This window comes from Hyperoodon ampullatus, assembly GCF_949752795.1.
Source record: "Hyperoodon ampullatus genome assembly, chromosome: 10".
Taxonomy (NCBI): domain Eukaryota; kingdom Metazoa; phylum Chordata; class Mammalia; order Artiodactyla; family Ziphiidae; genus Hyperoodon; species Hyperoodon ampullatus.
The window spans coordinates 98,030,246-98,056,233 of NC_136923.1; the positions used below are offsets into that span (position 1 = coordinate 98,030,246).

Sequence of the window (25,988 nt, forward strand, 5' to 3'; positions counted from 1 at the left end):
AGCATTGAAACATGAGGAAATGTGATCATGTGGTCCTTTCTGAAGTTGAGGTAATTTATTTGACGAAGGGACTCTGGAAAAAAAAAAAAGATGTATACAAAATGGAAAAAAGAAGCGGCAAATGAAAACATTCTTATGGAACAAAAACCTCATGGCATGAGAAAGGTCAGAGAAACGCATGAGCAAAAATCCAAAAGAACAAGCTCAAGGCAGTGAGGGGAAAAAAGTAGCTGAAGTCAAAACATGGAGCAGTTTTGCCTTTTCATTAGAGACAGACCCACCATAAAGTGGGACAAGAAGACAAGTGAGCCAAAGAAGTGGACTGTGAAAAAACTGGACAAGCAGAGGCTTCTGTAGATCCTCAACAATTCCAGAAGACTTAAAGCAAAACATCTCAGTGGTCTCTGGCACTCCACCCTGGGACAGGTTGGCCAAAGAAAATGCTATGGGAATAACCAGAAAACCTAGAGGAAATGAGCTTTTCTTAAGGTGACATACAGCAGTGATTACAAAGATTGGAGAAGTTAGAAAACCTCAGCGTGCACCAGAATTCATACAGCGTGCATATGTCAGAGCCGCATGCTAACCCTAACCCTCAAGCGCTATAGGATGAGTGAGAGAAATTTGTGCTCCAGAAGGGTTTCCTTTGAGAATATGGCCAGAAGGGAGAAATCTAGACAATCCATCTGTACACAGCCACACAGGATGGAATGACAACCACTCTTTCTGGCCTTCCCTGAAGAAGGATGTGAGACTGGGGCCCCCAAGGGACATGGCCCGGCACCATTTCTATATCTAATGCAGTTTGGAAAAAACTTAAGTGTTGAAAACCAAGAGAGAAGTCATTTTCTCAACAGAAAGACAACATGAAAAAAAAACAACAACAACAACACTGTGAAGATATGTGATTTACTCTTACCTCTATGAGTATACTTTCTATTGAGTCTCTATTTATTTATTTATTTGCCGTGCAGCGCGGCATGTGGGATCTCACTTCCCCAATCAGGGATCAAACCTGCACCTCCTGCAGTGGAAGCACAGAGTCCTATCCACTGAACCACCAAGGAATTCCCGAGTCTCACTAATTTTAAACTAGTCTCATTTTGTTGTCTGATATCATCTAGTAAGTAACAGGGTACTAATCATGTTCTTGGTCTTAGTCCCCTTGTGGGTGTTTCAGGGAGCCTGGTATGACTGTGCCGGGTCTTTCTAACACAAACACTTTAATTTAGGATGCTTAGGATAAAAACAGAATGGAACTTTGAGGGAGGCAAGGAACAGCACCATCTGAACTTGCACATTTGCGAAAATGTTTACGCTGTATTTACCGAAGGAGTTTTCCCCTTAAAACATGACACTGAAAACAGAAGACGTGATATGGTTAAAGGCTGTCTGGTAATAAAGAACCAGATTCACTCACCAAATCCTAAATCACAAAGAACGCTCAAGTGGAAAACCACTGAAGGGGCTGGAGCATGTGACTGAATTTTGCATCGCCTTTGATGATGGGGAGGTCCATCACTGGGGCTAGAGCATGTGATGGCTTGTTTTCTTTAAATCACTTGTAATTCAGGAAGGGCCCACCTACAAGCAGGATATCTTCCTGCTTGCTCCCTGAACCAGGATGCCATCTGGAATGTAAGAGAGGAAGGAGGCAAGACCCTAGGAAATGTCACGTTATCCTGAAAAACATCCCCTGCAGAATCAGACCGCTGAGGTTCTCTTAGCGGGGCTCTCATCTCCGATTTCCTACAGGGGTAATGAAAGGCATTTGCCAAGGCTAAGGGGCAACAAGATTGTTGGAGTCCAGACTCACCTCTATGAGTATACTTTCTATTGAGTCTCACTTTATTTATTTATTTATTTATAAATAAAGGCATTTTGGCCTTTCTACAAATTCTCGACAGCTGTCTGCTAGGTGTTTATGTGGTTCTGGGTATTGTGTCCTCTGCAAAGAAAGGCATATGTAGGAACGAAAAGGATCTTGCCTCCTGGGGCCCTTAGTTTGTAGCTGGGGAGATTGGAGATTCCAAGAGGCTATTTATATGGGGTCATACTGTCGCTGAGAGAGGGTAGAAGCCAGCGAGTCACCCCACAAACCTACAGCAAAAAAGGTCTTGTCTCCTGCCTTGTCTATTTCACCAGGGCTGGAAAGAAGGAGGGGGTAAGGAAAAAAAAATGGGGGGTAAGAGATTATTCTTCCTCCATTTTGTTAAATTGATTTGACATTGATAAGACTGACCACCCTTCTGCAAACCAAACAGACATTTAACACTAAGGCAAACCCACGTTTTTCTTTTTTTAAGAAACGACAATTCAGGCTTCTGTGAAGTTACGAACTGCCTTCATTTTAGTATGATATCTATGGAATCACGAGGCTAGTATCAAATCTTTATAAATCCTAAGGGAATAGTGAAAATAGAAAGGGAATAAATATTTAAATATGCAAATCAGCCTCTAATTACCTTAATGCTCACCGATTAGATGCCAATGATGGAAACAACAGATAAAAGGTGAAAAGATGGCCATAGGAAGAGGGAGGTCAAGAAAGAGAGCTTGCACAGCTCAAGAGCAAGCCCTGTTCACCAGGCCAGTCACCCTGGGATTCAGAGACCAAACACGGTATTTTCCAGAAAACGCTGGCATGTTTATCGCCCAGCAGGCCCCACCCTGCAGCCTGAGAGCACCTACCAGTGTTTCCAACTTGGCAACCCCCCAAACACCAGAACAATGATTGCTTTTCTCTTGCTATAATAATGCTGTCGAGTTCATCAGAGATCCATTTTGTACTTTTCATTGAGTCCAAAGCATGCTGTTTCCTTCAGAAGAAACCCTACCATGTTTTATATAGTTTTAAAAATAATTGATCTGGTCTGTTAGTACAGATAGAACTGTTTTGATGAGAAAGGAAGGAGCTTCTCCTGGAATCTCATTATTTATCTGAAGTTAGAATATATATATATTTAAAACTTTATACCTGTGGTATAGTACATGCATGAGTCTAAATATTTCTCTGCTCACGGGGTCTTAGGGAGACAGCTGTGGTGCCACAGTAAAGTCTCATGCTTTGCCACTCATTCATTCATTCATTTTTATTGAACATGTGCTATGTGTTCTACGCAGGGAGGATACAGCAGTTAACAAGATAGAAAATGACCCAACTTCACGGAGCTAATACAGAGGAGGCCAAGAACAAATCCATGCAAGTAAGTAGATAGGATATTCCAGATGATAATAAACTCTTTGAAGGAAAAAAGGTGGGGTGGTCAGCTCAGCTTCTCTGAGCTGATGACCTCTGGCTGATAAGAGGGAGCCTGTGAAGGTCTGGGGATAGGCAGGGGAGTGGCCAAGACAATGGCCCTGGGGTTACAGTAAGTCTGACAAATTTGGGGGAAAGAAAGAACACCAGTGGGGATGGAGAACCATAATACCGATTGTGGTTAAAGATTAATAAGATGATGAATGCAAAAGAACAGGATGAACTGCAAAGCAACACCACGAAAAGGTATGATTTGGCTTGGTTAGAATACTGTATTCTAAAGAACATCCTTCTTTAGATGTTTGGAATTTATAAAGGATGCAGGTGAAAACTATATATTTCTGTTTTCATCTTCTACTTCTAATAAAAAGGAGCTGGCTCTCGAAAAGCCCTTTCAAGGATGGCACGTTGCCTTCACGTGAAATAGGAAATCCCACATACCTGGAATCCTATTGAGCGTCACCCAGAAATGCTCATCCGGACTGAAGGTGTCTTTGGACCACTGGAGCAAGTCAAGAGCCCGAGGGTCATGGAGAACGAAGTTGGTAAACTCTCTTGACAGGGCAACGTAGGCAGAACCAAAGTAAATGGTGAGATTGTGGGGAGGAGGCGGTTTCAGTGCTGTGGTTCTCATCACATAGGAAAGCTCTTTGCCCAGGTGCTCTCGGTGGACATATTTAGTCCGTCCAATTGCGTGAGCCGGAGGCAGCACCCCTGGGGTGATGTTTTTCCCTTTAAATCCTTTCAGATACCGAACGATCTCCCTGTTGGTTTTCAGGGGGAAATCTTGCCCACAGGTGTTGATGGCGTACTTCCACGGAACCTCCAAGGCTGCAAGATCTTTGATGCAGTGCAGGTCAGCCTGGAGCCTGGAAATGCCACCATAGACCACGGGTTCCATCTTGGAAGCCAGAAAAGCATTTGGGAAGCAGCTCAGTAATTGCTCCACTGCATCTTTAAATTCAACAGTCGCTTTCTCATCCACGTGAACACAGTAGATATTCTGAGGCATGTAAATAGCTCTGAAGAGCCTTGCAAAGGTGTCGAAATTGTGATGGATGACCATGATATATGCCAAAGGAAATTCAGCTTCTTCTTTAGATAACGGCGCCGTGATGTAGTGGCTTTGAGTCAGGTATTCCTTGCAAGAAGACGTCTCATAGATCATGAGTTTGTTTCTCCAGAGGAAAGGTGTTTTGCCACTGATAAAGGATATGCAAACTTGACTCAGCATCAAAGTGTCCGAGTTATTTAGCCTCTGGAAGCCTTGCTTGCCCCCAAAATTGAACACGTAGAACACGATAAAAATGATTACACAAGAGACAGAAACTATAAAGAGGTAACGCATCAATGAAGGCATTGCCTCCAAGAGGAGATTTCAAAGACCGTCAAAATCTAAGTCCTCTCCCAAACTTACTTTTTTCTCTGAGTTCTTATTTTGGTGCATACTCCAGCAATTCGTGCCCTGAAGGAGACACTGTGAATTCATCCGGTTTCATCCCGGGAATCCGGCGGCTGGCGCACACCCCATGCTGATATCCCGCCTCGTTCTCTGCCTTTCAAACCGCCTTTGTCTACATCCCGGTAGCAGGTTGCTTAAGCCCAGCCTTTTTCCCTCCCTCTGGCTCCCAGCTCCCAACGGCTGGCTGTTTCACTAGAACTCTGGTTTTAGTCTCCTTTTCCCCTGCAGATTTAGTTTCTCAGATCTCTTTTCCTTCATTTCCGAAGGGGTTTTTTCCCCCTCCTGTTACTGTCATTCAGAGAATCAATACAGTAAGAACGAAAGTTGAAATGATGCGTCCTGGCAGGCGTGCCGTTTCCTGCTACTCATCCGACAGGCTGCGGCACTCCCCCCGCCCCCACACCCTTGTTGCTCGTGGCGACGATCCACAGCATGGTCCCTCGACTCTTCGAGCCCACTCCACGGGGTATATAATGTTGCCTCCGTTCTCAAATATGCCGCTTTAGTGAAAAAATGACTGAAGTGACGAGATCGAAAATTAAAAAAAAAAACCTCATCAACCGGGCTCTTTTGTAATGCTTTCTAGCCCCGCCCTACTCTTTTTCTTTTTCTTTTTTCTTTTTTTTGGCCCTACCGCGAGGCATGCGGGATCCTAGTTCCCGGACCGAGGATTGAACCCGAAGCCCCTGCAGTGGAAGCGCGGAGTCTTAAGCACTGGACCGCCAGGGAAGTTCCCCCGGCACTCTCTTTTCTAAAACAAGAGCTCACCGGGGTTCCAGTCCTAGGGGATCTGAAAGTGCCAGGCTCTGGGTCCTGTGCCTTTGAGATTACGTCGTGACAGCCCCTCTCCTCCCACCGTGGTGTTTTTTTTTTTTTTTTTTTTTTGCTATATGCGGGCCTCTCAGTGTTGTGGCCTCTCCTGTTGTGGAGCACGGGCTCTGGACGCGCAGGCTCAGCGGCCATGGCTCACGGGCCCAGCCGCTCCACGGCATGTGGGATCTTCCCAGACCAGGGCACGAACCCGTGTCCCCTGCATCGGCAGGCGGACTCCCAACCACCGCGCCACCAGGGAAGCCCCCACCGTGGTGTTTATCAGAGGGATTGAAACGGAGCAGGACCCTGTGGGGTCCTCCCTGGTACAAATTCTTTCCGTGCCCCCCGTTTCTTGTTTGTAGGAAATAGGCTTCCTTCAGGCTCCTGGACGTCCCCTGAGCTCCCAAGAGCAGATTCAAACAGTTGCTAATCAGGGAAGGGCGTGGATGCAGAAACAAGGGAGGAACAGCCTAGAAACAATACTGCAGCCTTGGGGCAGGGTCCTGGTTCCTCCTCAAGGGATACACACAACAATATCTTTGAGTTCTTCTGCGGGAACTAAGGCCTCCACCCAGGTGGAGGATGGTAACTTCAGGCTGAGGGCAAGATCCCTGGAGCACCGCCCTGCTAGCTCGCCACCAGCCAATCGGAACAAAGTCACAAGCCCTGTAGCCCTCACCCCAAATTTTTCCCATTAAATACTCCCCCCCAAACCGTCGGGGTTTTAGAACACGAGCCACCCATCCTCTCTGTATTGGCATCTTTGCAATAAATGCTGCACTTTCCTTCACCACATCCTGGTGTCATTAGATTGGCCTTACTGCCCTCCGGAGAGCGGCCCTGAGTTTGATTTGGTAACAGGATGTTGGGGTCCAATGAACAAATGCCAAGCTACATCCCCTGATTTAGATGAGACCTTAAAACTTCACCGGAAAGCACTCGAATCCTGGCACAAATGATGTTCGGATAAGGGCACCTAGAGCGCATTCAGGTCTTCACTACCCAAAGAACATCATCTAATACTCCAGAGAAGTGCTTTATACCTGCCCGATTAAGCCTGTCAGATCACCTAGGAAACGAATATTGTTTGCCCCTATTTGTAAATAGCAGAGTTTTGGCTGAAGAGCATGAAGCTCTTTAACTTACAAGGTTCTCATCTTCAACCTTTTATTTTTCCAACCAGCTTTTTCTTTAATACAGATCAACATATTTTATTTATGATGGCTTCTAACATACCCATACGACTACTTCATGCCTTCCTGTTTCACCTCCCCTTTGAGGTGAAGGTAACCCCTCTGAGCCTCCACCCTGTAGCAGTAACTCACTATCAGAGACTGAGCCCCCACCCCCCACCCCCACATGAAGAAAAAATGTCCTTGAATGTCCTTTCTCTCCTCCTTTTTGAAAAGTCTCTACCCTGCTATTAATGACATTAATAGAACAATATGCTTATTCCTTGTTTTCAGCAGAGGTAGGAAAACCAACGCTAAGCCCCCTTGATTCAAGGCACCCTGCTTTTCAACTGAATGACACATCACCTCCTGAACCACAGTAGGTTTTCATTCTAGCTTTTATTGCTCCCATTTTTCATTATTCCAGCTTGTACCTTATTTTTCTCTCTCGCTTACTAAATTCTCCTCATTCTCTAAGACCCATCACAAATAACCTCTACCTAGAACCCACCTTTGGCTTTTTATGCAAAGTGGAAAAAAGTAAATGGAGCCCTTATCTGGACAGAGCAGATCAATCTAATTCTTAGTGTTCCCATGGAGTGGAGCAAAGAGAGTGACTCTGAAAATATGATAATGAATGATAATGGAAAATTCAATCCCAAGCTTCTTTTTTTCCCAAATAATACCTTTAAATATCAGGTTATAGTCTATCCTATTTCAAGACAACGGAGAGTAATTTCAGTACCTAGTTTGGCAAAGACTTTTTGGCTTAGAGTGAATATTAAAATATTTTAAATATTTGCAGTTTGACAAAGTGTTCAGGTACATGACAATGAGGCCAACAGAGTCTGTTTACATTATTATTTCCAACTGGCCAACAACAAAGGGGTTCAGATGTATACAGGCTTAGGCACTGACGTGAATAATGTTACTATATTGAGAAATACAGACATTAGCCAAATTGGGAACTTTCATCCTATTTGTTTGGTATTCAGTACGTTATTGAAAACGGCACTGTGTGAGTGTTGAAAATGTGGCTCTTTTTCCTGTCTGCCCTTTTGGCTGTCCTTGGGCATTGAAAAATGCCTACAGGAGAACTTTTTTAAAAACCACTTGTTGTAAGAAGGGAAGGCCGTTACCTGTTCCCTTTCCTTCCTAATAGGCCATGTGACCTGCTTTTCCAGCACAGACACCAGGCATTTTTTTGCTGCTGAGACTGAACAGCTCAGTCTTCCCTACCTGCCCGTGACTGCAGGCCAGGACAAGACTGACGCACCTTTGGCTCACTTTGGAAGCAGTTATTCCCGAACTAGACAATTAATCAGGCTAGACATGTTTACCCTTTCCGGGGCCACCTTAAAAGCTTGCTCTTTCTTCCATTCAGAAGGCTTTATTGTTTTTTACATTATTTAATAATTTTTCCGGGAAACCTCCTACACTGATGGTGGGAATGTAAATTGGTGCAGCCACTGTGGAGAACAGTAGGCAAGTTTCTTAAAAAACTAAAAATAGAGTTACCATATGATGTGTAACCCCACTCTTGGGCAGATATCTGGAAAAGACAAAACCTCTAATTTGAAAAGGTACATGTACCCCCAATGTTCATAGCAGCACTATTTACAATAGCCAAGACATACATGGAAGCAACCTAAATGTCCATTGACAGATGAATGGATAAAGAAGATGTGGTGTACACAGACACACACACACACACACACACACACACACACACTGGAATATTACTGTGCCACAAAAAAGATGAAATAATACCACTTACAGCAATGTGGATGGACCTAGAGATTATCGTACTAAGTGAAGTAAGTCAGACAAAGACATATATCATATGATATCACTTATATGTGAAATCTAAAGAAAAAAGGATACAAATGAACTTATTTACAAAACAGAAATAGACAAAGAAAACAAACTTGTGGTTATCAAAGGTGAAAGGAGGGGGGAGGGATAAATTAGGAGTTTGGGAATTAACATATACACACTAATATATAGATAATCAACAAAGATCTACTGTACAGCACATGGAACTATATTCAATATCTTGTAAAGACCTATAATGGAAAAGAGTCTGAAAAAGAATAGATAAATATGTTTATGTATAACTGAATCACTTTGCTGTACACATGAAACATTGTAAATCAACTATACTGCAACTTAAAAAAAAGGAATTTTTCCAATTATGACACTATCTAGAGCACAGCTCCAAAATGAAGAGGGTATTCTTTTTGTGAAATACTGGAAGACTCGGAATCTCAGTGAAATAAAGAAATAGTCAAAGGGGGAAAGGCAAGCCTCAGCACCCCTAGGCTTTCTGTGGCAAGGGGCAAGGTAGGACTCGCCTGACTCTGGAAGGCCTACAGAAGGGTGAGCTGAGGGAGAGGCACGTGAAGTCCGCTGCCTGCCAGGCTAAGTCACACCCTTGAGGAAGGCAGCAGCTGGTCGTAAGGAAAATGTCATAAAAGACCTTGCATGTTGTGCTGAAAAACTTGGACTTCAACTTGTTGCCAAAGGAGCACCACCTAAGATGTTAGGTCGAGGAGCTCCCGGGCAACAAGTGTCAACCGGAGGAGGAACAAGAGCAAAATAAATCATGGTGGAAATTACACATCAGCCGGTAAACGCATAAGGCACACGTCAATGACAATAATAGTAGTAGTATTTCTACTGACTAGATAGATTAAATGACATTAAAAAAAACACAACTTTTGGGCTTCCCTGGTGGCGCAGTGGTTGAGAGTCCGCCTGCCGATGCAGGGGACACGGGTTCGTGCCCCGGTCCGGGAAGATCCCACATGCCGCGGAGCGGCTGGGACCGTGAGCCGTGGCCGCTGAGCCTGCACGTCCGGAGCCTGTGCACCGCAACGGGAGAGGCCACGACAGTGAGACGCCCGCGTACCGCAAAAAACAAAAAACCACAACTTCTAATCAAGTTTCTGGAGGAGACCATGCAAGACTTGCTTTGTCTTGTGTCATTAACGCCCACGATTACTAACAGGGCATGGTGCAAAAACGAGGAAGTAAAGCCTCTTAAACTAGGAGATAAATGTGCTCGTTATGCCTCAGTTAACTACATGTCCTAGAAACAGTTCGAAGGCTCTTACAGTCGAGGCTTTAGTCCTGTAGATATTCACAGGACATCAGATACTGCATTGTTTGAGTTTTTTCTTAAATAAAGAAATAAAGATAGGGGAAAGATTTAAAGTCCCAAGGTCACTAAGGAATTAATGGACTGGGAATTAGTAGAAAGTCTACTTTGTATTATTATTCTTCCACTCCTTCAAACTAGTAATGAGAAATACGTTTGTTGCCTTATTTATGTCATTTATTTATTTTTAAATGTGTTGAATGAATGGAGTCCACATCCCCCATGGTTCCAGGTGCTCATGGATAAATGTTCTTTTAACTGGAATTGGGAACAGAGCAACGGGTATCTTTTTTCTTTTTCTTTTTTTTTCTTTTTTTGCGGTACGCGGGCCTCTCACTGCTGTGGCCTCTCCCGTTGCGGAGCACAGGCTCCGGACGCGCAGGCTCAGCGGCCATGGCTCACGGGCCCAGCCGCTCCGCGGCATGTGGGATCTTCCCGGACCAGAGCACGAACCCGTGTCCACAGCATTGGCAGGCGGACTCTCAACCACTGCGCCACCAGGGAAGCCCGGGTATCTTTTTTTCTGACAAACAAAAACTCTGACCAGATTGATTGACCAGATAGATTAAATGACATTTTAAAAAACACAACTTTTAATCAAATTTCTGGAGGAAACCATGCAAGACGTGCTTTGTCTTGTGTGTCATTAACGCCCACGATTACTAACAGGGCATGGTGCAGAAACGAGGAAGCCTGGGTTCTGGTCACTTTTCTACCTTTAGCCGATTGTGTGCTCTTAGGCCCCTACTCACTTCCTCTTTATAAAGGATGTTCTCCCTGGTCCCTTCCAGCTTTTTAAAATGAGCTACAATTCAGTCTGTTGTAAGGCGAATCACCAAGCAGCAGTGATGGAATCCAGGCAGTATGAGGTATGGCCCCTATCCTGTAGGAGCGTATACCTTCCCTATGATTCAAAATATATACAGCTGAAAAGATAACCAACAAAACAAGAAAGCCTATGGCTCAGTTCCAAACAAGAGGATGTCCACCAAATGTGACAGGAACTCAGAGAGGAGTAACAGTTCCGTTGGAGGCAGGGTGGTTAGAAAGGGCTTCCGGTGGTGAAACACAGACACCGAGAAGACATTTCAGTTGGAGAAATTACAAGAGTGAGCAAGAACACAAAAACAAGAAAGCCCAATGTGGAGAAATTTCCCAGGGAGGGTTGTAAATCTAGAACTTCTTTGACGTGGCAGCAGATAAAAACCTTCCAGTCAGTGAACCACCTCAAAGTACCAGGCATGTTTCGAGGGTGAGAGTAAGGACTTTTGCCCCCTGTCCTTCCCACAGCTCACCAGCTGAGCCAGGGCCTGGCACACGGTGTGTTCAACGCTCGAGAATGGGTCCAGAATCATCTGGGCATTTGAAAGTGCAATTTTCAGCTATGGAAGAAGGAATGTTGAAACCCATGTTTGCCCACTTTTAATTTATATGTTAGAACAGCATAGGCTAGGAGAGCCATCCATGATTTTTTTCTTTTTTCTTTTTGGCCACACCATGCAGCATGTGGGGATCTTAGTTCCCTGACCAGGGACTGAACCCGTGCCCCTGCAGTGGAAGCGCAGAGTCCTAACCACTGGACCGCCAGGGAAGTCCCCAGGATTTTTTTCTTTTAAGCTGATTTCTAGCTATCTGGAGGTGTGATTTTACGGTACAAATAGTGCTTTTTTTCTCTCTTCCCCCTAGCACACGCCTGTACAAAGACCTAACTATAAATGTACCACATCAACACTGAATTCTATTCATAATTCCTCACGCATCTTTCCTTGGTTTAATTGCATGTACTAATGCAAACTTCATTATACCTTCATAATTGTTCTGGGACTTGTTTTTCCATTCTCAATTAACTGCTATCCTGGAGTTGAGGAAGAAACGGAGGAAACACAGGCTTGAGCAAAAGCTAGATTTATCATGTTAAAATAGTGAAAAGGGCACCAAAAGGACTGGGTCTGATGAAGTTTTTGTTGACGTGGCATGGAGAGGTGAAGTTATATCGGCAGAAAGGGTTAGGTGAGATGGTATCATTTCTTGGTCTCACTGATGGCTGTTCTTTGGATGGTCATTTTTGTGTGGTTTGCATTGTTACTGAAGCAGGTCAAATGACTCAGGGATTCACTCCTTAATTATAAAATATAGGGATTTATTTTTTTATTCTTATTTTTTATATTTATTTATTTATTTGGTTGCACTGGGTCTTAGTTGCGATACGCATGTGGGGTCGAACCTGGGCGCCCTGCATTGGGAGCGCGGAGTCTTATCCACTTCGCCACCAAAGAAGTCCCTATAGAGATTTATTTTTTTCCCCTGGAACTAAGAGTATTTCGCAAGAAAGTAAAGAATGGTGATAATCGAATCCACTTTGGACAACCGGTTAAGTTAGTCTGTTCTGGGTGGCTAGATGGTTTGTAAATGAAGCCTTTTATTTATTTGTCTATATCTATCTATCTGTCTATCTATCTATCTATCTATCTACCTATCAGTAATGATTATGACGCTAAGGAGAAGAAGAAGATATTTCTGAAGCACATCTTTCACTAAAACAACAATTCTCCCATAATTGAGGAGGCCTCCAAGGGGGTTCACTGGGGAAAATCCACCTTCTCCTGGGACCCATTTTATTTTCTATCCCGTTCATCTAATTAGCAACAGGAGAAGTTGCTATCTAGATTACAGACTCAAAGCGTGATTTCAAATTCTCATCTCAGAGGGGGTAAGAAGTTTAACACACAGAATTTTCAAGGCCTAAGTGGCAGGTCCAGGAGGCGTGGGACCAGATCATATCATGGTAGTGTGAGCTGAAGTGATCTGCATCTGATTTTGATGGAACAAAGGTGTCATGGAAACAGTTCCTTCATGCTAAAGGATGCTAAGCAAATATTTGCAAAAGACAGTCTACACAAATCCCCAGAGGCAAATGTCAAAGCCTGTGCAGGTAGGAGGCAACCTTTTAGTGGCAGAAATGTAGCCATTAGTACTATGAACAGCCTGAAATTGGGGGGCTTAGAAAATGAACAATCAATCATCCCACAAAAGTCACAGCCAATTAACATTTCAGGATGAAACTTGACTGAATTCACCTGTGGAAATTAATTACTTAACCTTGGAAGAACTGACTCATTGTTTCAGCAAAACACTTGTTTCCAAAAGCCAAACTGGTGTGCCTGTGACTTGAGGTTAAGGATAGTCTAGGTCAAAAGTTTGCAAACTTCTGTTTGACATCTCATTACATGGAGGGTTGTTAAAATACAGGTTGCAGGGCCCCTGCCGCAAGACATCAGTTAGTTTTAGGTGGAATTCAATCATTTCCATTTCTAACAAAGTCTTGAGACGAAAAGTTTGAGAACCAACAGATCAGATGCCAAAATTCTATGATTTTTTTTTTCCTCAATGACCCCACCTGATCTGTTTCCCTAGGACTAAACAATATACTGAAAACAAAACAACCAATATTTCAGGATAAACAATACTGTATAATTTGGAAATACTTAATAAACATGAATTCAAATGGTGGATAATCGGATCTCTTGAATAAGATTTCCTTTGGAAAGTTAATTGGTACTTTTAGGAAGAATGGCAGAAAATGGATATACAGAAAGGTGCTAGTTGCTGTTATTTAAATAAGAGAAACCCTAGTTGCAGGTCATCCTGCCCCAAATGCATTTTCTAATTTACTATATACAGTGTGCACACCTGTGCATAATCCCAGTCTTTCACAAAATATAGATTAGGACTATTTACCGACAAACAGTGATGTTTTGAGTATCTAGTGTGCCATAAGCTGAAATGGAGGAGGGTGCAGGAGAAGGATACAAACTTTTTTAAAAAATGAGAAAAAGTCAGAAAATACCGTATATCGGTGCAGACGCAGAGCAACCAGAACATGCACGCACTCCTGGTGGAAGCGGGAATTGGGACCACTCTGGAAAACTGGCAGTATCTACTCAGGCTGAGCACAGACGTATCCTCTCCCCAAGCAATTCCATCCCCAGCTATTTGCGTACATGTTTATCAAAGGGCGCATAGCTCAACATTCACTGCAGCCGTGTTCATGATAGACCCAAATGCCCACCAACGGTTGTTATACAGCAGGGTTTCTCTACCTTGGCACTACTGGCATTTTAGGCTGAATATGCCTTGTTTGGGGGGGCCGTCCTGTGCACCGTAGGATGTTTAGAAGCATCCCTGGCCTCTACTCACTAGATGCAGTAGCATCTCTTGCCCCCTCTCCCCAAGGTGTGGCAACCAGTAATGTCTCCAGATATCGCCAAATGTTCCCTGGGGGGCAAAGTCATCCCCCCTCCCCAACCGCACACACCTCCTTCTCTCTGCACAGCAGTGAGAATGAATCGGTAGAACTGCCTGCAACAACCAAAAAAGGAATCTCACAAACATAACACTGAGCAAAAAAAGGCAGACAGAAAAAGTACATGCTGTATATTTCCATTTCTATAAAGGACAAAAGCAGGTAAAAATATCTATGCTGTCAGACATCAGGGTAGTGACTGGGATGCTGGTTATTTCTGTGTCTTGATGCCGGTTGCATGGGTGTGCCTAGTTTGTGAAACTGCATCATTCTGAACCCTAATGATATGTGCACTTGCTATGTTATATAATCTCACCAGAAATGAATGAATGAATGCATAAATAATGAGTCAAAGTCCTTCTCCCAGAAATATTCTTCCAGCGGAGTCTCCCAGGTGAATGGGGATCAGGTGTCTTTCTGGAATAACTAGTATTTATGGTTATCACTTCTAATCAAATACTCTGCAGGACCACATACCAGAGCCCACATCACTTCTTCCCTAAGCAGACCAAGGCTGTTTCCACTCCGGCTCCTGACACCAGCCACCCTTAGCCATGACCCGACGACCTCTCCTTCCTACCAGTGGGCAATGCCCAGCAGAAAGGGAGTCAAGAGGAAACAGAACAGGAGGTCAAAAGTGAATTTAAAAACCCCTTGTGCTCATCAACACAAAACTGAGTGCCAGCATTAAGGCACTTATAAGCTACATTAGATAAGGATGAGAATTCCCTGGCGGTCTAGTTGTTAGGACTCCACGCTTTCACTGCTGAGGGTGCAGGTTCAATCCCTGGTCGGGGAACTAAGATCCCATGAGCTGCACGGAGCGGCCAAAAAAAAAAAAATTATAGATTAGACAACAATGGAGGGGGCACCTGCATGGACAAGCAGAATGTATGTTAAAACAGGGTACCAAGGGGCTTCCCTGGTGGCGCAGTGGTTGAGAATCCGCCTGCCAATGCAGGGGACACAGGTTCGAGCCCTGGTCTGGGAAGATCCAATGTGCTGCGGAGCAACTAGGCCCGTGAGCCACAACTACTGAACCTGCGTGTCTGGAGCCTGTGCTCCGCAACAAGAGAGGCCGCGATAGTGAGAGGCCCACGCACCGCGGTAAAGAGTGGACCCCGCTTGCCGCAACTAGAGAAAGCCCTGAAAGCCCTGGCACAGAAACGAAGACCCAACACAGCCAAAAAAATAAAATAAATAAACAAATGTGGGGTTTAAAAAAAAAACAACAGGGTACAAAGAAGTGTGAATGACAGAGCTAGTAGCTGGCATCAGGGGCTCTCACCCCTTCTTGCTCAATGAGGAAATTCTGAGTCTCAACTCAGAAGGTCACTGGTCTCCCAGTGACCTCCCAGCCCAGGGTCACTGCGCTAGCAGAGGCTAACCCAGCACTCGAGCGTGAGCAGCTTTGCTCCAGCGTGCGTGCTGTTAGTCACTGTGCCATCCTGTGCCCTTCAGGCAGGTTCAGGGACGTCTAGGTGTCAGCACCCAGATCTGCTTCATAGTCGAACCATGAGAAATAAGGAGAGCCGTTTTCACTTTCACTAAGACACGTGACTTTCTTTCTCCAGCCTTCTTTTTCTTTCTCTCACATTCAGTCCATCAGCATGTGCTGAGAATGCACCTGGACCTGAAGCACTATGAAATTTCTTTTCCTTTCCTTCCAGCTTCTTCTTCTTTTTTTTTTTTTTTTGCGGTACGCGGGCCTCTCACTGTTCTGGCCTCTCCCGTTGCAGACCACAGGCTCCGGACGTGCAGGCTCAGCGGCCATGGCTCACGGGCCTAGCCGCTCCACGGTATGTGGGATCCTCCCGGACCGGGGCACGAACCCGCGTCCCCTGCATCAGCAGGCGAACTCTCAACCACTGCGCCACCAGGGAAGCCCCTCTTCCAGCTTCTTTATCGCTCAGAAAACCATCTGGACAAATCTTTTCCTTCGGTTCATGTTGTAATTCCAAATTCCACCTCCCTCTTCAGGTGATCACATTTCTGCAGGTTTTGACCTGATCCAGAGGAATAACTGGCCCTGGGCCAAACTGGGTTTCTCAAGCCAGATCCTTGAACTGATAATAATTAACCAGGCACCTGGAAATAATCCCAAGGGACAGAGCCCTTGTGAACCATCCTTATCTCTTCTCTTTTTGCAGAGAACAATTCACCAATTGCCATGTAGATGATCCTTTAAGGTTCACAACACCTCTGTGAAGTAGGCAAAATTATTATCACCATTTTACAGAAGAGCAAGTGAGACTTAGGCCCAGCTATTACCCAACCTCAGGAAGTCAGGCAGCATTAGAGCCGAGCTCTGAATTTATATATTTACATATTGAACTGCTTCCCAATAAAAACAGATTTATAAGGGTATATAAAAATTCATTCCGGGCTTCCCTGGTGGCGTAGTGGTTGAGAGTCCACCTGCTGATGCAGGGGACATGGGTTCGTGCCCCGGTCCGCGAGGATCCCACATGCCGCAGAGCGGCTGGGCCCATGAGCCATGGCCGCTGAGCCTGCGCGTCCGGAGCCTGTGCTCCGCAACGGGAGAGGCCACAGCAGTGAGAGGCCCGCGTACCGCAAAAAAAAAAAATAATAAAATAAAATAAAAAAATTCATTCCGAGCTCCTTCTCTTCCCAGGGGCCAAGGCTACAGTTGGTGGAGGTGGGACCAGCATGTCCTAGAGCCAGGACTTCAGCTAAGCACTGTGGGAAAGCCTAGTTACACAGAGTGGGATGGAGAAAATAAGTGAATATACTGAGGTTAATGGGAGCCAGGTTCCTCATTTCTGCGGAAGGAAATGGAGAATAAAGGAATAAAGCCTTTGTTGTTGGATTGGAACTGGAGATCGTGTGAATTTGTGGATTACTTTTTTTTTTTTTTGGCCTCACCACGTGGTTTGCAGGATAGTTCCCTGACCCCGGATTGAACCTGGACCATGGCAGTGAAAGGGCCGACTCCTAACCACTGGACCACCAGGGAATTCCCTATGGTTTTTAACATATAAATAGAGAGATGGATAGATAGGCATGTGTGTGTGAAGGTGTGAGATAATGTGTGAATGAGTTGGAGTATGTGTTTTATTTTTAAAATTTTTTTAATAAGGTATGACTGTTTGTTTATTTATTTATTTTTGGCTGTGCCACGGGGCTTGCAGGATCTTAGCTCCCCAACCAGGGATCGAACCCATGGCCCCTGCAGTGGAAGCGTGGAGTCTTAACCTCTGGACCGCCAGGGAAGTTCCTGGAGTAGGTGCTATAGAATGCACATGTGTGAGTGTGTATGTGTGTGTCACATGTGTATATAGATATTGTGTATACACGTACATATATAATTTTATTCTAACTCTGAACCCTGAAAGGGCACAGAAGTCATAATACCCTTGCGTGACCAGATCTTGGTTTCTAAATACCAATCTGTACTAAATAGAGCCAGGGTTCTTTGGAGAAAACGGCTGACTCCAAAGCTGGGGCAGGTTAAGTACAAGATTAGCTTGGAAGGTCTCCTTGTCCCAGAAAGTCAGGAAGTGCTCGAAGAATGACAGGGGTGTGTTGAAGAAGCCAACTTGAAGGGGCCCTCACTGGTCAAGTCTGGAACACTCTGAATAGCAAAATAAGTATAACCAGTAATGGATTATAACCCATTGAATAAAATGGGAATCCATGTCCATGGGAATATAAATAAACAAACAAACAAACACATGGAGAGAAGAGAAAGCTCGACATTATAGATGAAAGCCAACTAATCAATATAGAAGCAGGGATTTGGCAACTGACAGAGTAATAGAGTCTGGCAAGAACCATCAGTGGATGATATAACTGGGGTGTGAACGTTTGAAGAACAGGATATCTACATAGTTTCAAAGTTTCTCCTGAAAAATATGTATCAGTTATTAGTATCAATTCAAAATACTTAGGAATTTACTTTAGAGATGAGACATTGGCAAGCACTATTTTAACCAAGGGTCAAAGTTAACATCACCACTATAGGGACTTCCCAGGTGGCTCAGTGGTTAAGAATCTGCCTGCCAATGCAGGGGACACGGGTTCAAGCCCTGGTCCGGGAAGATCCCACGTGCTGCTGAGCAACTAAGCCTGTGTGCCACAACTACTTAGCCTGTGCTCTCGAGCCTGCGAGCCACAACTACTGAGCCCGCGTGCCACAACTACTGAAGCCCTTGCGCCTAAAGCCGGTGCTCCACACGAGAGAAGCCACTGCAATGAGAAGCCCATGCACCACAACAAAGAGTAGCCCCCGCTCACTGCAACTAGAGAAAGCCCGCGCAGCAACGAAGATCCAACACAGCCATAAATAAATAAATAAATATTTTAAAAAAGTCTGCATACCTCAACTAAGATCCGGCACAGCCTTAATTAATTAATTAATTAATTATTTTTTAAAAATCACCACCATCAGAACAAATCAACATCTCATGCTTCCACAGCGTTACTTCTCTGACATATTTGCCCAAAGGCAGAACTTGAACCTAATCATGAGGATACATCAGACCTGCACTCTTCCAAATTTATAAGATCTTGAAAGACAGACAGACTGAGAAATAGTTCTAAACTGGAGGAGCCTAAAGAGATATGACAGCTACGTGTAGCTCGAGATCCTTACTCAGGTCTTAGATTTATGAAGGACATTATTAATACAACTGGTGATACTGGAATAGGGCCTGTGGATTAAAGAGTAATGCTGTAGCGCTTGATGGTTGTTGTAAGGCCAACTGGCCCGAGGCAGGGGAACGCAATCAGATTCACAGGTTGCATCAGACCGAAACTCTCCGGACCACCCCGTTCCAGAAACTGACCTGGAGGCTTTCCGGACCACCCAGTTCCAGGAACTGACCTGGGGACCTTCCACCCGGCCCAGCCTTCTCGCCTTTCGAGGGGCGGGACTAGCGGTCCCAAAACTGATGTAGCCGGCACCAGATATTGCCACGATACCCGAAGAGACCACCAGATAAGGAATACCCTGCGCCCTCCCAGATTCACCACACCCCTTTCCCTTCCTCCCCTATAAAATCTTGCCCAACCCTCGCCCGGGTGCGACTTCTCTGGCCCCTTTCTCTCGGACCAGTGAACCTCGCCCGGGAGCGCCCCCTAATAAAGCTCACTTGAAGCTTTCCTCTGTTTCGCGGTGCCGTTTGTTAAGATCCGAACTTACAGTTGTATTATGGTATGATACTATACAGGAGAGCCTCTTTGTTGTTAGGAAATACACTTTGAAATAGTAAGAGGTAATTTGCAAACGGTTCAGGAAAAGCATAAATGTGAGAGAGAGAGGAAGAAAGGAATAAGGCAAATATGGTGGAATGTTATGGGTTGGGGAGCGTAAGTGAAGGGTATAGGAGAGCTCTTTATACTATTCTAATAAGTATATAAGTATTATAAGTATAGTAATTTTTAAATTAGTTTAAAATAAAAGGTTGAAAACTCATGAAGCTCTTCAAACATTTCCTAGATATTCAAGGAGTAGTATTTTCATTAAGTACATTACTTAAGCCACAGAACTCCTAAAAGGCAGCCTGATGGATTAGACTGATCATGAATTAGGGATCAAACAAACCTAGATTAAGTCATTTTACCTTGGATAGCCTTGGTTTTCTCATCCACAAATTGGAGATAATAATATCTACCTCCCTCAGAGGATTTCTGAGAGGTATTAAATGACAGCCAAATGAAGCATCAGTATTGTCTTTCTGCTGTCTCCTTGAGAAAACCTTTGTTCTGGAGAATTTCTTCTTTAGACAAAATTTATATTACCTGCATCAACAAAACAGTGCCAGTGTTGGAGCTGTCTAGGATGCAGAAATAGCCCCAGTCTACAGAATTAACTTAGGACAACAATTCTACTTCAAGATCATGACCAGAGTCAGCTCTTCCCCACTTTTTCTGACCAAATAGAAACTTTGCCCCTCTGAGTTTTTGAAATCTGGTTTTTAATGTAGGGTGGTATATTCAGGAAGTAATTTTTTCAACAGTTTTCACACCAGGGCACATAGAAGACAGTCATTGTCTGGCACCCATTAAAAAAAAAAAAAAAAGAACAAAGTTCTCTCATCTACAGGTGTCTGGCCAAGGGTCCCCAGCTGCCGTGGGCCTTGTATGCCATACATGCTGCCCGGATCACCATGTAGCCAATTTGTAGCCTCGCCCAGGAGATCAGCATGCACAGACACAGCTGGGAAGCTCAGCAATGCACAGAAAGTATAACAAGGAAAGAGGCTGCCATTACAGGAAGCAGTTTGGGAACAAACCTAAAGCACTCCGTACACTTCCGGAAAAGATGGAGCCGTTTGTAGCTGCACTCAGAATGAGGCTGTGCAGGGCCCTGGGACCTTCAGAACAACTCCACAGTTCTATTCTCAGGCTCCACGTCTTGTCAGTAGTGACCTATTGTTGCAATTAATTTGTGTGTGTTTAATGTTTATTTATTGTTTATTTATTTATTTATTTTTGGCTGCGTTGGGTCTTCGTTGCCGCGCGCGGGCTTTTTCTAGTTGCGGCGAGCGGAGGTTGCTCTTCCTTGCGGTGCACGTGCTTCTCATTGCAGTGGCTTCTCTTGTTGTGGAGCACGGGCTCTAGGCGTGCGGGCTCAGTAGTTGTGGCTCGCGGGTTCTAGAGCACAGGCTCAGTAGTTGTGGCGCACGGGCTTAGTTGCTCCGCAGCATGGGGGATCTTCCCGGACCAGAGCTCAAACCCATGTCCCCTGCATAGGCAGGTGGATTCTTAACCACTGCGCCACCAGGGAAGCCCTGTTGCAATTAATTTTATTCCCAATCCTGTCTTGTCCTTAATTTCACTTCCCCTCCTATCTTAACCTTCCCTTTTATGGCTTTGAAGCTAGAAAGCCACTCCACACCTAGCTTTTGCCTGATTGACAAGACCGAAGCCTTGTGACTTTACAGGGCTCAGGACTGAGCCCTGTAAAGTCACAAAGAGCAGCTAAAAACAGCTGCGCACAGCTTAGTATTCGAATGGAAAATTCTACCAGGGTGGCTGATTTACCGTCTATAAAAATTGTTAATGATTTTTCACCATGGTTAGAAGGAGGTCAGTTAGGATTGCAAAGATTATAGGAATTTGAAATTCACTTCATTCCTAATAAGGACAAAACTAGAGACACACATTTATTGATCCTCAGAGATAAAAACAAATGCTTGTGAAACTCTGTCAGACCCTGCCCTAAATTTGTCAAGCTTGGTAACACAAGAAATAGTCTTTGAAGCAGCAAAGTGGTGTGCATTTAAATGACCCCCTCCTAAGTTTCTAGGTGGTCAAATATAGCTAGCACAGACCAATGCACACACATACAAATGGAGACTGCGGCCAAGGGGCAAATCTTGTGAAATGGAAGAAACAAAAGGTAAAAGCCACAAAAACACTAACTGGGACTCCAGCACAAACCCTTCATCTCACTGTTAAAGAGCTGGGAGAAAAAGGTCATAGGCTGGAGAGAGCAAATAAGGTTTTTTAGACAGGAGGGAATCGTAGCCATTTGATTCTTCAAAGGAGGAGGAATTATGGTTTGCATAAAACCAAAGAAAAGCGTCAAATTTCAGTAACTACCTATTAGGACATTATCTTGATTAAATGGGTTGTTTTATGTTTTAAGTGTCTTAGCTAATTGCTTAGTCAAAGGATTCAGGAGGAAGAAACCTGAATTAACTTTTTAGCCATGCAATGTGTCCTTAATTCAACGTTGGACAATTTCATCTTTTAATCCATCCAGTCTTCAAAACAAATTCAAGTGTCTTCGGCACTTATGAGTTGGGCATCTTTGGGAAAGTAACACAAACTCTCGGTACCTCGGCTTCCTCATTTATAAAACAGAGATTGAAACAATCCAAGGCTCAAAGAAACAAAGTCCAAAAGGCCCTTAGTCCTCTTCCAAGAAGATAGACCAAAGGCCAACAAGCACATGAAAAGATGTTCCACATCATTGCTTATTAGGGAAATGCAAACCAAACCACAGGAGATACCACTGCACACCCACTAGAATGGGTAAAATACAAAGACAGGCAATAATGAGTGTTGGCAAGGATGTGAAGAAATTGGAACCCTCATACACTGCTGGTGGGAATGCAAAATGGTGCACCTGCTTTGGAAACCAGCTTGGCAGTTCCTCAAAATGTTAAACATGGAGTTACCATATGCACCAACCATTTTTAAAAATTTTTTTCAATTTTTTTATTTTTTGGCAAGCACGTGGGATCTTAGTTCCTCGACCAGGGATCGAACCTGTGCCCCCTGCAGTGGAAGCGCAGAGTCTTAACCACTGGACCAACAGGGAAGTCCCTGGACCAGCAATTTTACTTTTAGAATCTACCCAGGAGAAATGAAAACATGTGTCTATACAAGGACTTGCCCAGGAATGTTGACAGCAGCCTTATTCATAATGGCCGAGGAGTAGAAACCACCCAAAAGTTTGACAACAGATGAATGGATAAACAAAATGTGATCTACCCACATAACAGAATAGTAGTCATCTGTATAAAGGAGTGAAGTACTGATTCATGCTACAACCTGGATAAACCTCAAAATCATTACATTAAGTGGAAGAAGCTAGACATGAAAAAACATATATATAGCTTGATTTATATGAAATGTCCAGAAAAGGCAAATCTACGAAAACAGAAAACAAAGGGTTGTAAACGGGTGTGAGGTTTCTTCTGCAGGTGATAAAAGTATTCTAAATTAAATTGGGGTAATGGCAGTGCACCTGTAAATATACTAAAAATCATTGACTTTTGTACTTGAAAAAGGTGTTTAACGGTATGTGATTTATATACCTGAATTACATACCTCAATTCTGCGGTGTATAAATTATACCTCAATAAAGCTGTAAACTTAGAGGAAAAAAGGAAGTTTGTCCAGTGCCTGAGACTGAAAAGAACTCATGTGATGGTGATGTACCTGCCTTCTTTTGTAGTGACTAGACCTGGATTGATTGTCAGCTGTCAGTGATTCGGGCAGTAGAAGACTTTTGGGTTTGCATGAAAGCAACACTGTTGCAGGAAAAAAAAAAATGGGGCGCGAGAGGACGGTCACATCCCGGGGTCTCAGGCGAGTCCCTGGGACGGGGCTGCCAAGTGAGGGACCTTGGCTTCGTGCAGGAAGGAATTCAAGAGCGAGCGGAAGTACAGTGAAAGCAGATTTTTTCAAAGAGATACACACTCCACAGGCGAGAGGCCCCAGGGTAAGGTAAGGGGTTGTTAGTTTTTATGAGATGGGTAATTTCATAGGCTAATGAGTGGGAGGATTATTCCAACTATTTTGGGGAAGGGGCGGAGATTTCCAGGCATTGGGTCACCACCCATGTTTTGGCCTTTTACGGTTGGTCTGGGAACTGTCATGGCGCCTGTGGGTGTGTCATTTAGCTGATGCATTACAATGAGGCTCAAGGTCCACTGGAAGTCGAATCTTCCACCATCTTGGGCTTAGTTGGTTCTAACCAGTTTATGTCGTGTCCTCAAGGGCTCTGTCATTCTTTTAACCTGCCTCAACACCACGCTTATTTTATAGTAGCAACATAGGGGAATCAAATTCAGTCTGACGCCAAGCACTGTGTGTGAGTTGAGGCTCACAAAGATAGAAGTCTTACTGTCTCTCCAGGACTCCACTCTGTCGGGTTTCCAGAGATACTGAAACATCAATAAACCCTCAGAAGAAGATAAGGGCTACCAGGGAGGAAAAAAGAACACAGAGGACTAACTCTGCCTGAGGTCAGAGGTACGAGGTCAGAGATTTCACAGAGCTCAGTACAGTTCAGCTGGGCCCTCAAAGATAATCAGGATTTCTCTAGGCAAAGAGAGGCCTAGGGGAAAAACTGGCTGAAAGGCCAAGCAGTCTTCTTAGCAATTATACATGGAATTCAAGTGGTAGCAAAATAAAGCACTTTACATTTTCTGAATATTTAAAATCAGAGCTTCTCAGGGTCAAAGGGACTGGCAAATTCCCTTAATTGTTGATTTTACTTTTCTAGCCCTGAACTAAGACAGCTTCAATCCCCAAATGCATGAAGACGGTGATGTATGCTGACCTCAGCAATCAGATGACCCCTAACTCCTGCAGACCCACCCACACTCCCAAAGTTTTCTGATGGATTTAGCATAGGTGGTAAGGATGCCTGCCCTTTGGAAAAGGAAGTAGGGGGCAGGATTCCTGCCCCCCGGGCCTGCTTAGAGGCTGAAATAGAACTGAAAATAACAAAATAAACTTTCTGCAAAACTGCAGGAGAATTTCCTTCATTTGGAGAAAATATCGTGTTTAAGAGAAGCAGAGGGCTTCCCTGGTGGCGCAGTGGTTAAGAATCCGCCTGCCAATGCAGGGGACACGGGTTCGAGCCCTGGTCCGGGAAGATCCCACATGCCGCGGAGCAACTAAGCCCGTGTGCCACAACTACTGAGCCCACGAGCCACAACTACTGAGCCCACGTGCCACAACTGCTGAGCCCACGTGCCACAACTACTGAAGCCTGCGTGCCTGTGCTCCGCAACAAGAGAAGCCACTGCAGTGAGAAGCCTGCACACCACAACGAAGAGTAGCCCCCGCTCACCGCAACTAGAGAAAGCCCGTGCGCAGCAACCAAGACCCAACACAGCCAAAAATAAATAAACTAATTAATTTAAAAATTTTTCTTAAAAAGGAGGGAAGCAGAATCATACTCTTTTCTCTCCCATTCATTGGCTCCTCATTCAACATTCTGCTTTGGCCACTCAACTTCTGGCCAAGCCAAAAGTCTAGGTCCTGGTGCCAATCATCCAGTTCACATTCTCACTTTTGGGGTACAGGAGATGGGGATGAGGCACAGAAGCGGGGCTGAGGGCGACCAGGACCCACGCACCCAGTTAAGATGCGATGGAAGTGGCTTTATGACTGAAGTAGGAGTAAAGTGGGTGGGCAGGGTGGCTGCTTCTGGCGGGGGAAGAGCAGAGAAGCGTCTCTGAGGAAGCACGTGACATCTCAGCTAGATCTGGAGAACAAGCCACGGTGAGCAGAAGAGGCAAAGAGCATTTCAGAACAAGGGAACAGCATGAGCAAGGGCCTGCAGACCATTTGTCTTCTAGATTGTTAGGATGACAGAAGCCTGGCAGAGTTCAGAGGCTCTCAACTCATCACAGGGTGCTGCTTCCTAATAAGAGGAAAGAGAAACCAGCCACTTAAGGCTCTAGGCATGTGATGTTGCTAAGAAAAGCAACAGCTGAGGGGTAACCTCTGTGGGCCACATATCCAGTTTTTAGCAAAAAATTATCCCTGTACCTTCAAAACCAAAGGTTCTTCCTCTCTTTTCTTTTTTTTTTTGATCGCACACAGAAGTTTTAAAATTGTAACACTAAAACTTCAACAATCCACATCAAAGAAGTTCATCTGTTCCCCCTCTCTTTGAACATTTAATGAGTTCCTACAATGGGATGGGGTACAATTTGTACGCCCCCCAAAATATTTATTTATTTATTTGCGCCGGGTCTTAGTTGCAGCAGGTGGGCTCCTTAGTTGTGGCATGCGAACTCTTAGTTGCGGCATGCATATGGGATCTAGTTCCCCGACCAGGGATCGAACCTGGGCCCCCTGCGATGGGAGCACAGAGTCTTATCCACTGTGCCACCAGGGAAGTCCCCTGACAAGGAGATATTTTGATGATGAATCAGGCTCAGAGAAATTAAACATCTTGCCCAAAGTTATACAGACTGCAGGTGGCAGAGCCAGGACTGCTTTTAAATCCCCCCAGCAAATTGGGAGCCGCCGTCTGACGCTGCAGAGTAAACAGATCTTTATTTAGGTCATTTGTCAAAAACACTCTACAGTTGCTTAAACCT

The 25,988-nt window shown here is 44.5% G+C and overlaps 1 protein-coding gene across 2 annotated transcripts in view; it reads right to left on the bottom strand.

The window, feature by feature from the left end:
• Positions 1 to 25,988, bottom strand: part of GCNT2 (glucosaminyl (N-acetyl) transferase 2 (I blood group)) — a gene marked incomplete at both ends in the record, with an annotated part of 86,998 nt that overhangs the window by 52,937 nt on the left and 8,073 nt on the right. Inside the window, one exon of one of the 2 annotated variants that reach the window (XM_079713527.1) lies at positions 3,701 to 4,619. The exons of the other annotated variant lie outside the window; for it this stretch is intronic. Coding sequence (XP_079569653.1) covers positions 3,701 to 4,619 — 919 coding nt within the window. Of the gene's footprint in view, positions 1 to 3,700; positions 4,620 to 25,988 lie in introns of those variants that run through there. 2 annotated transcript variants of the gene reach the window in all.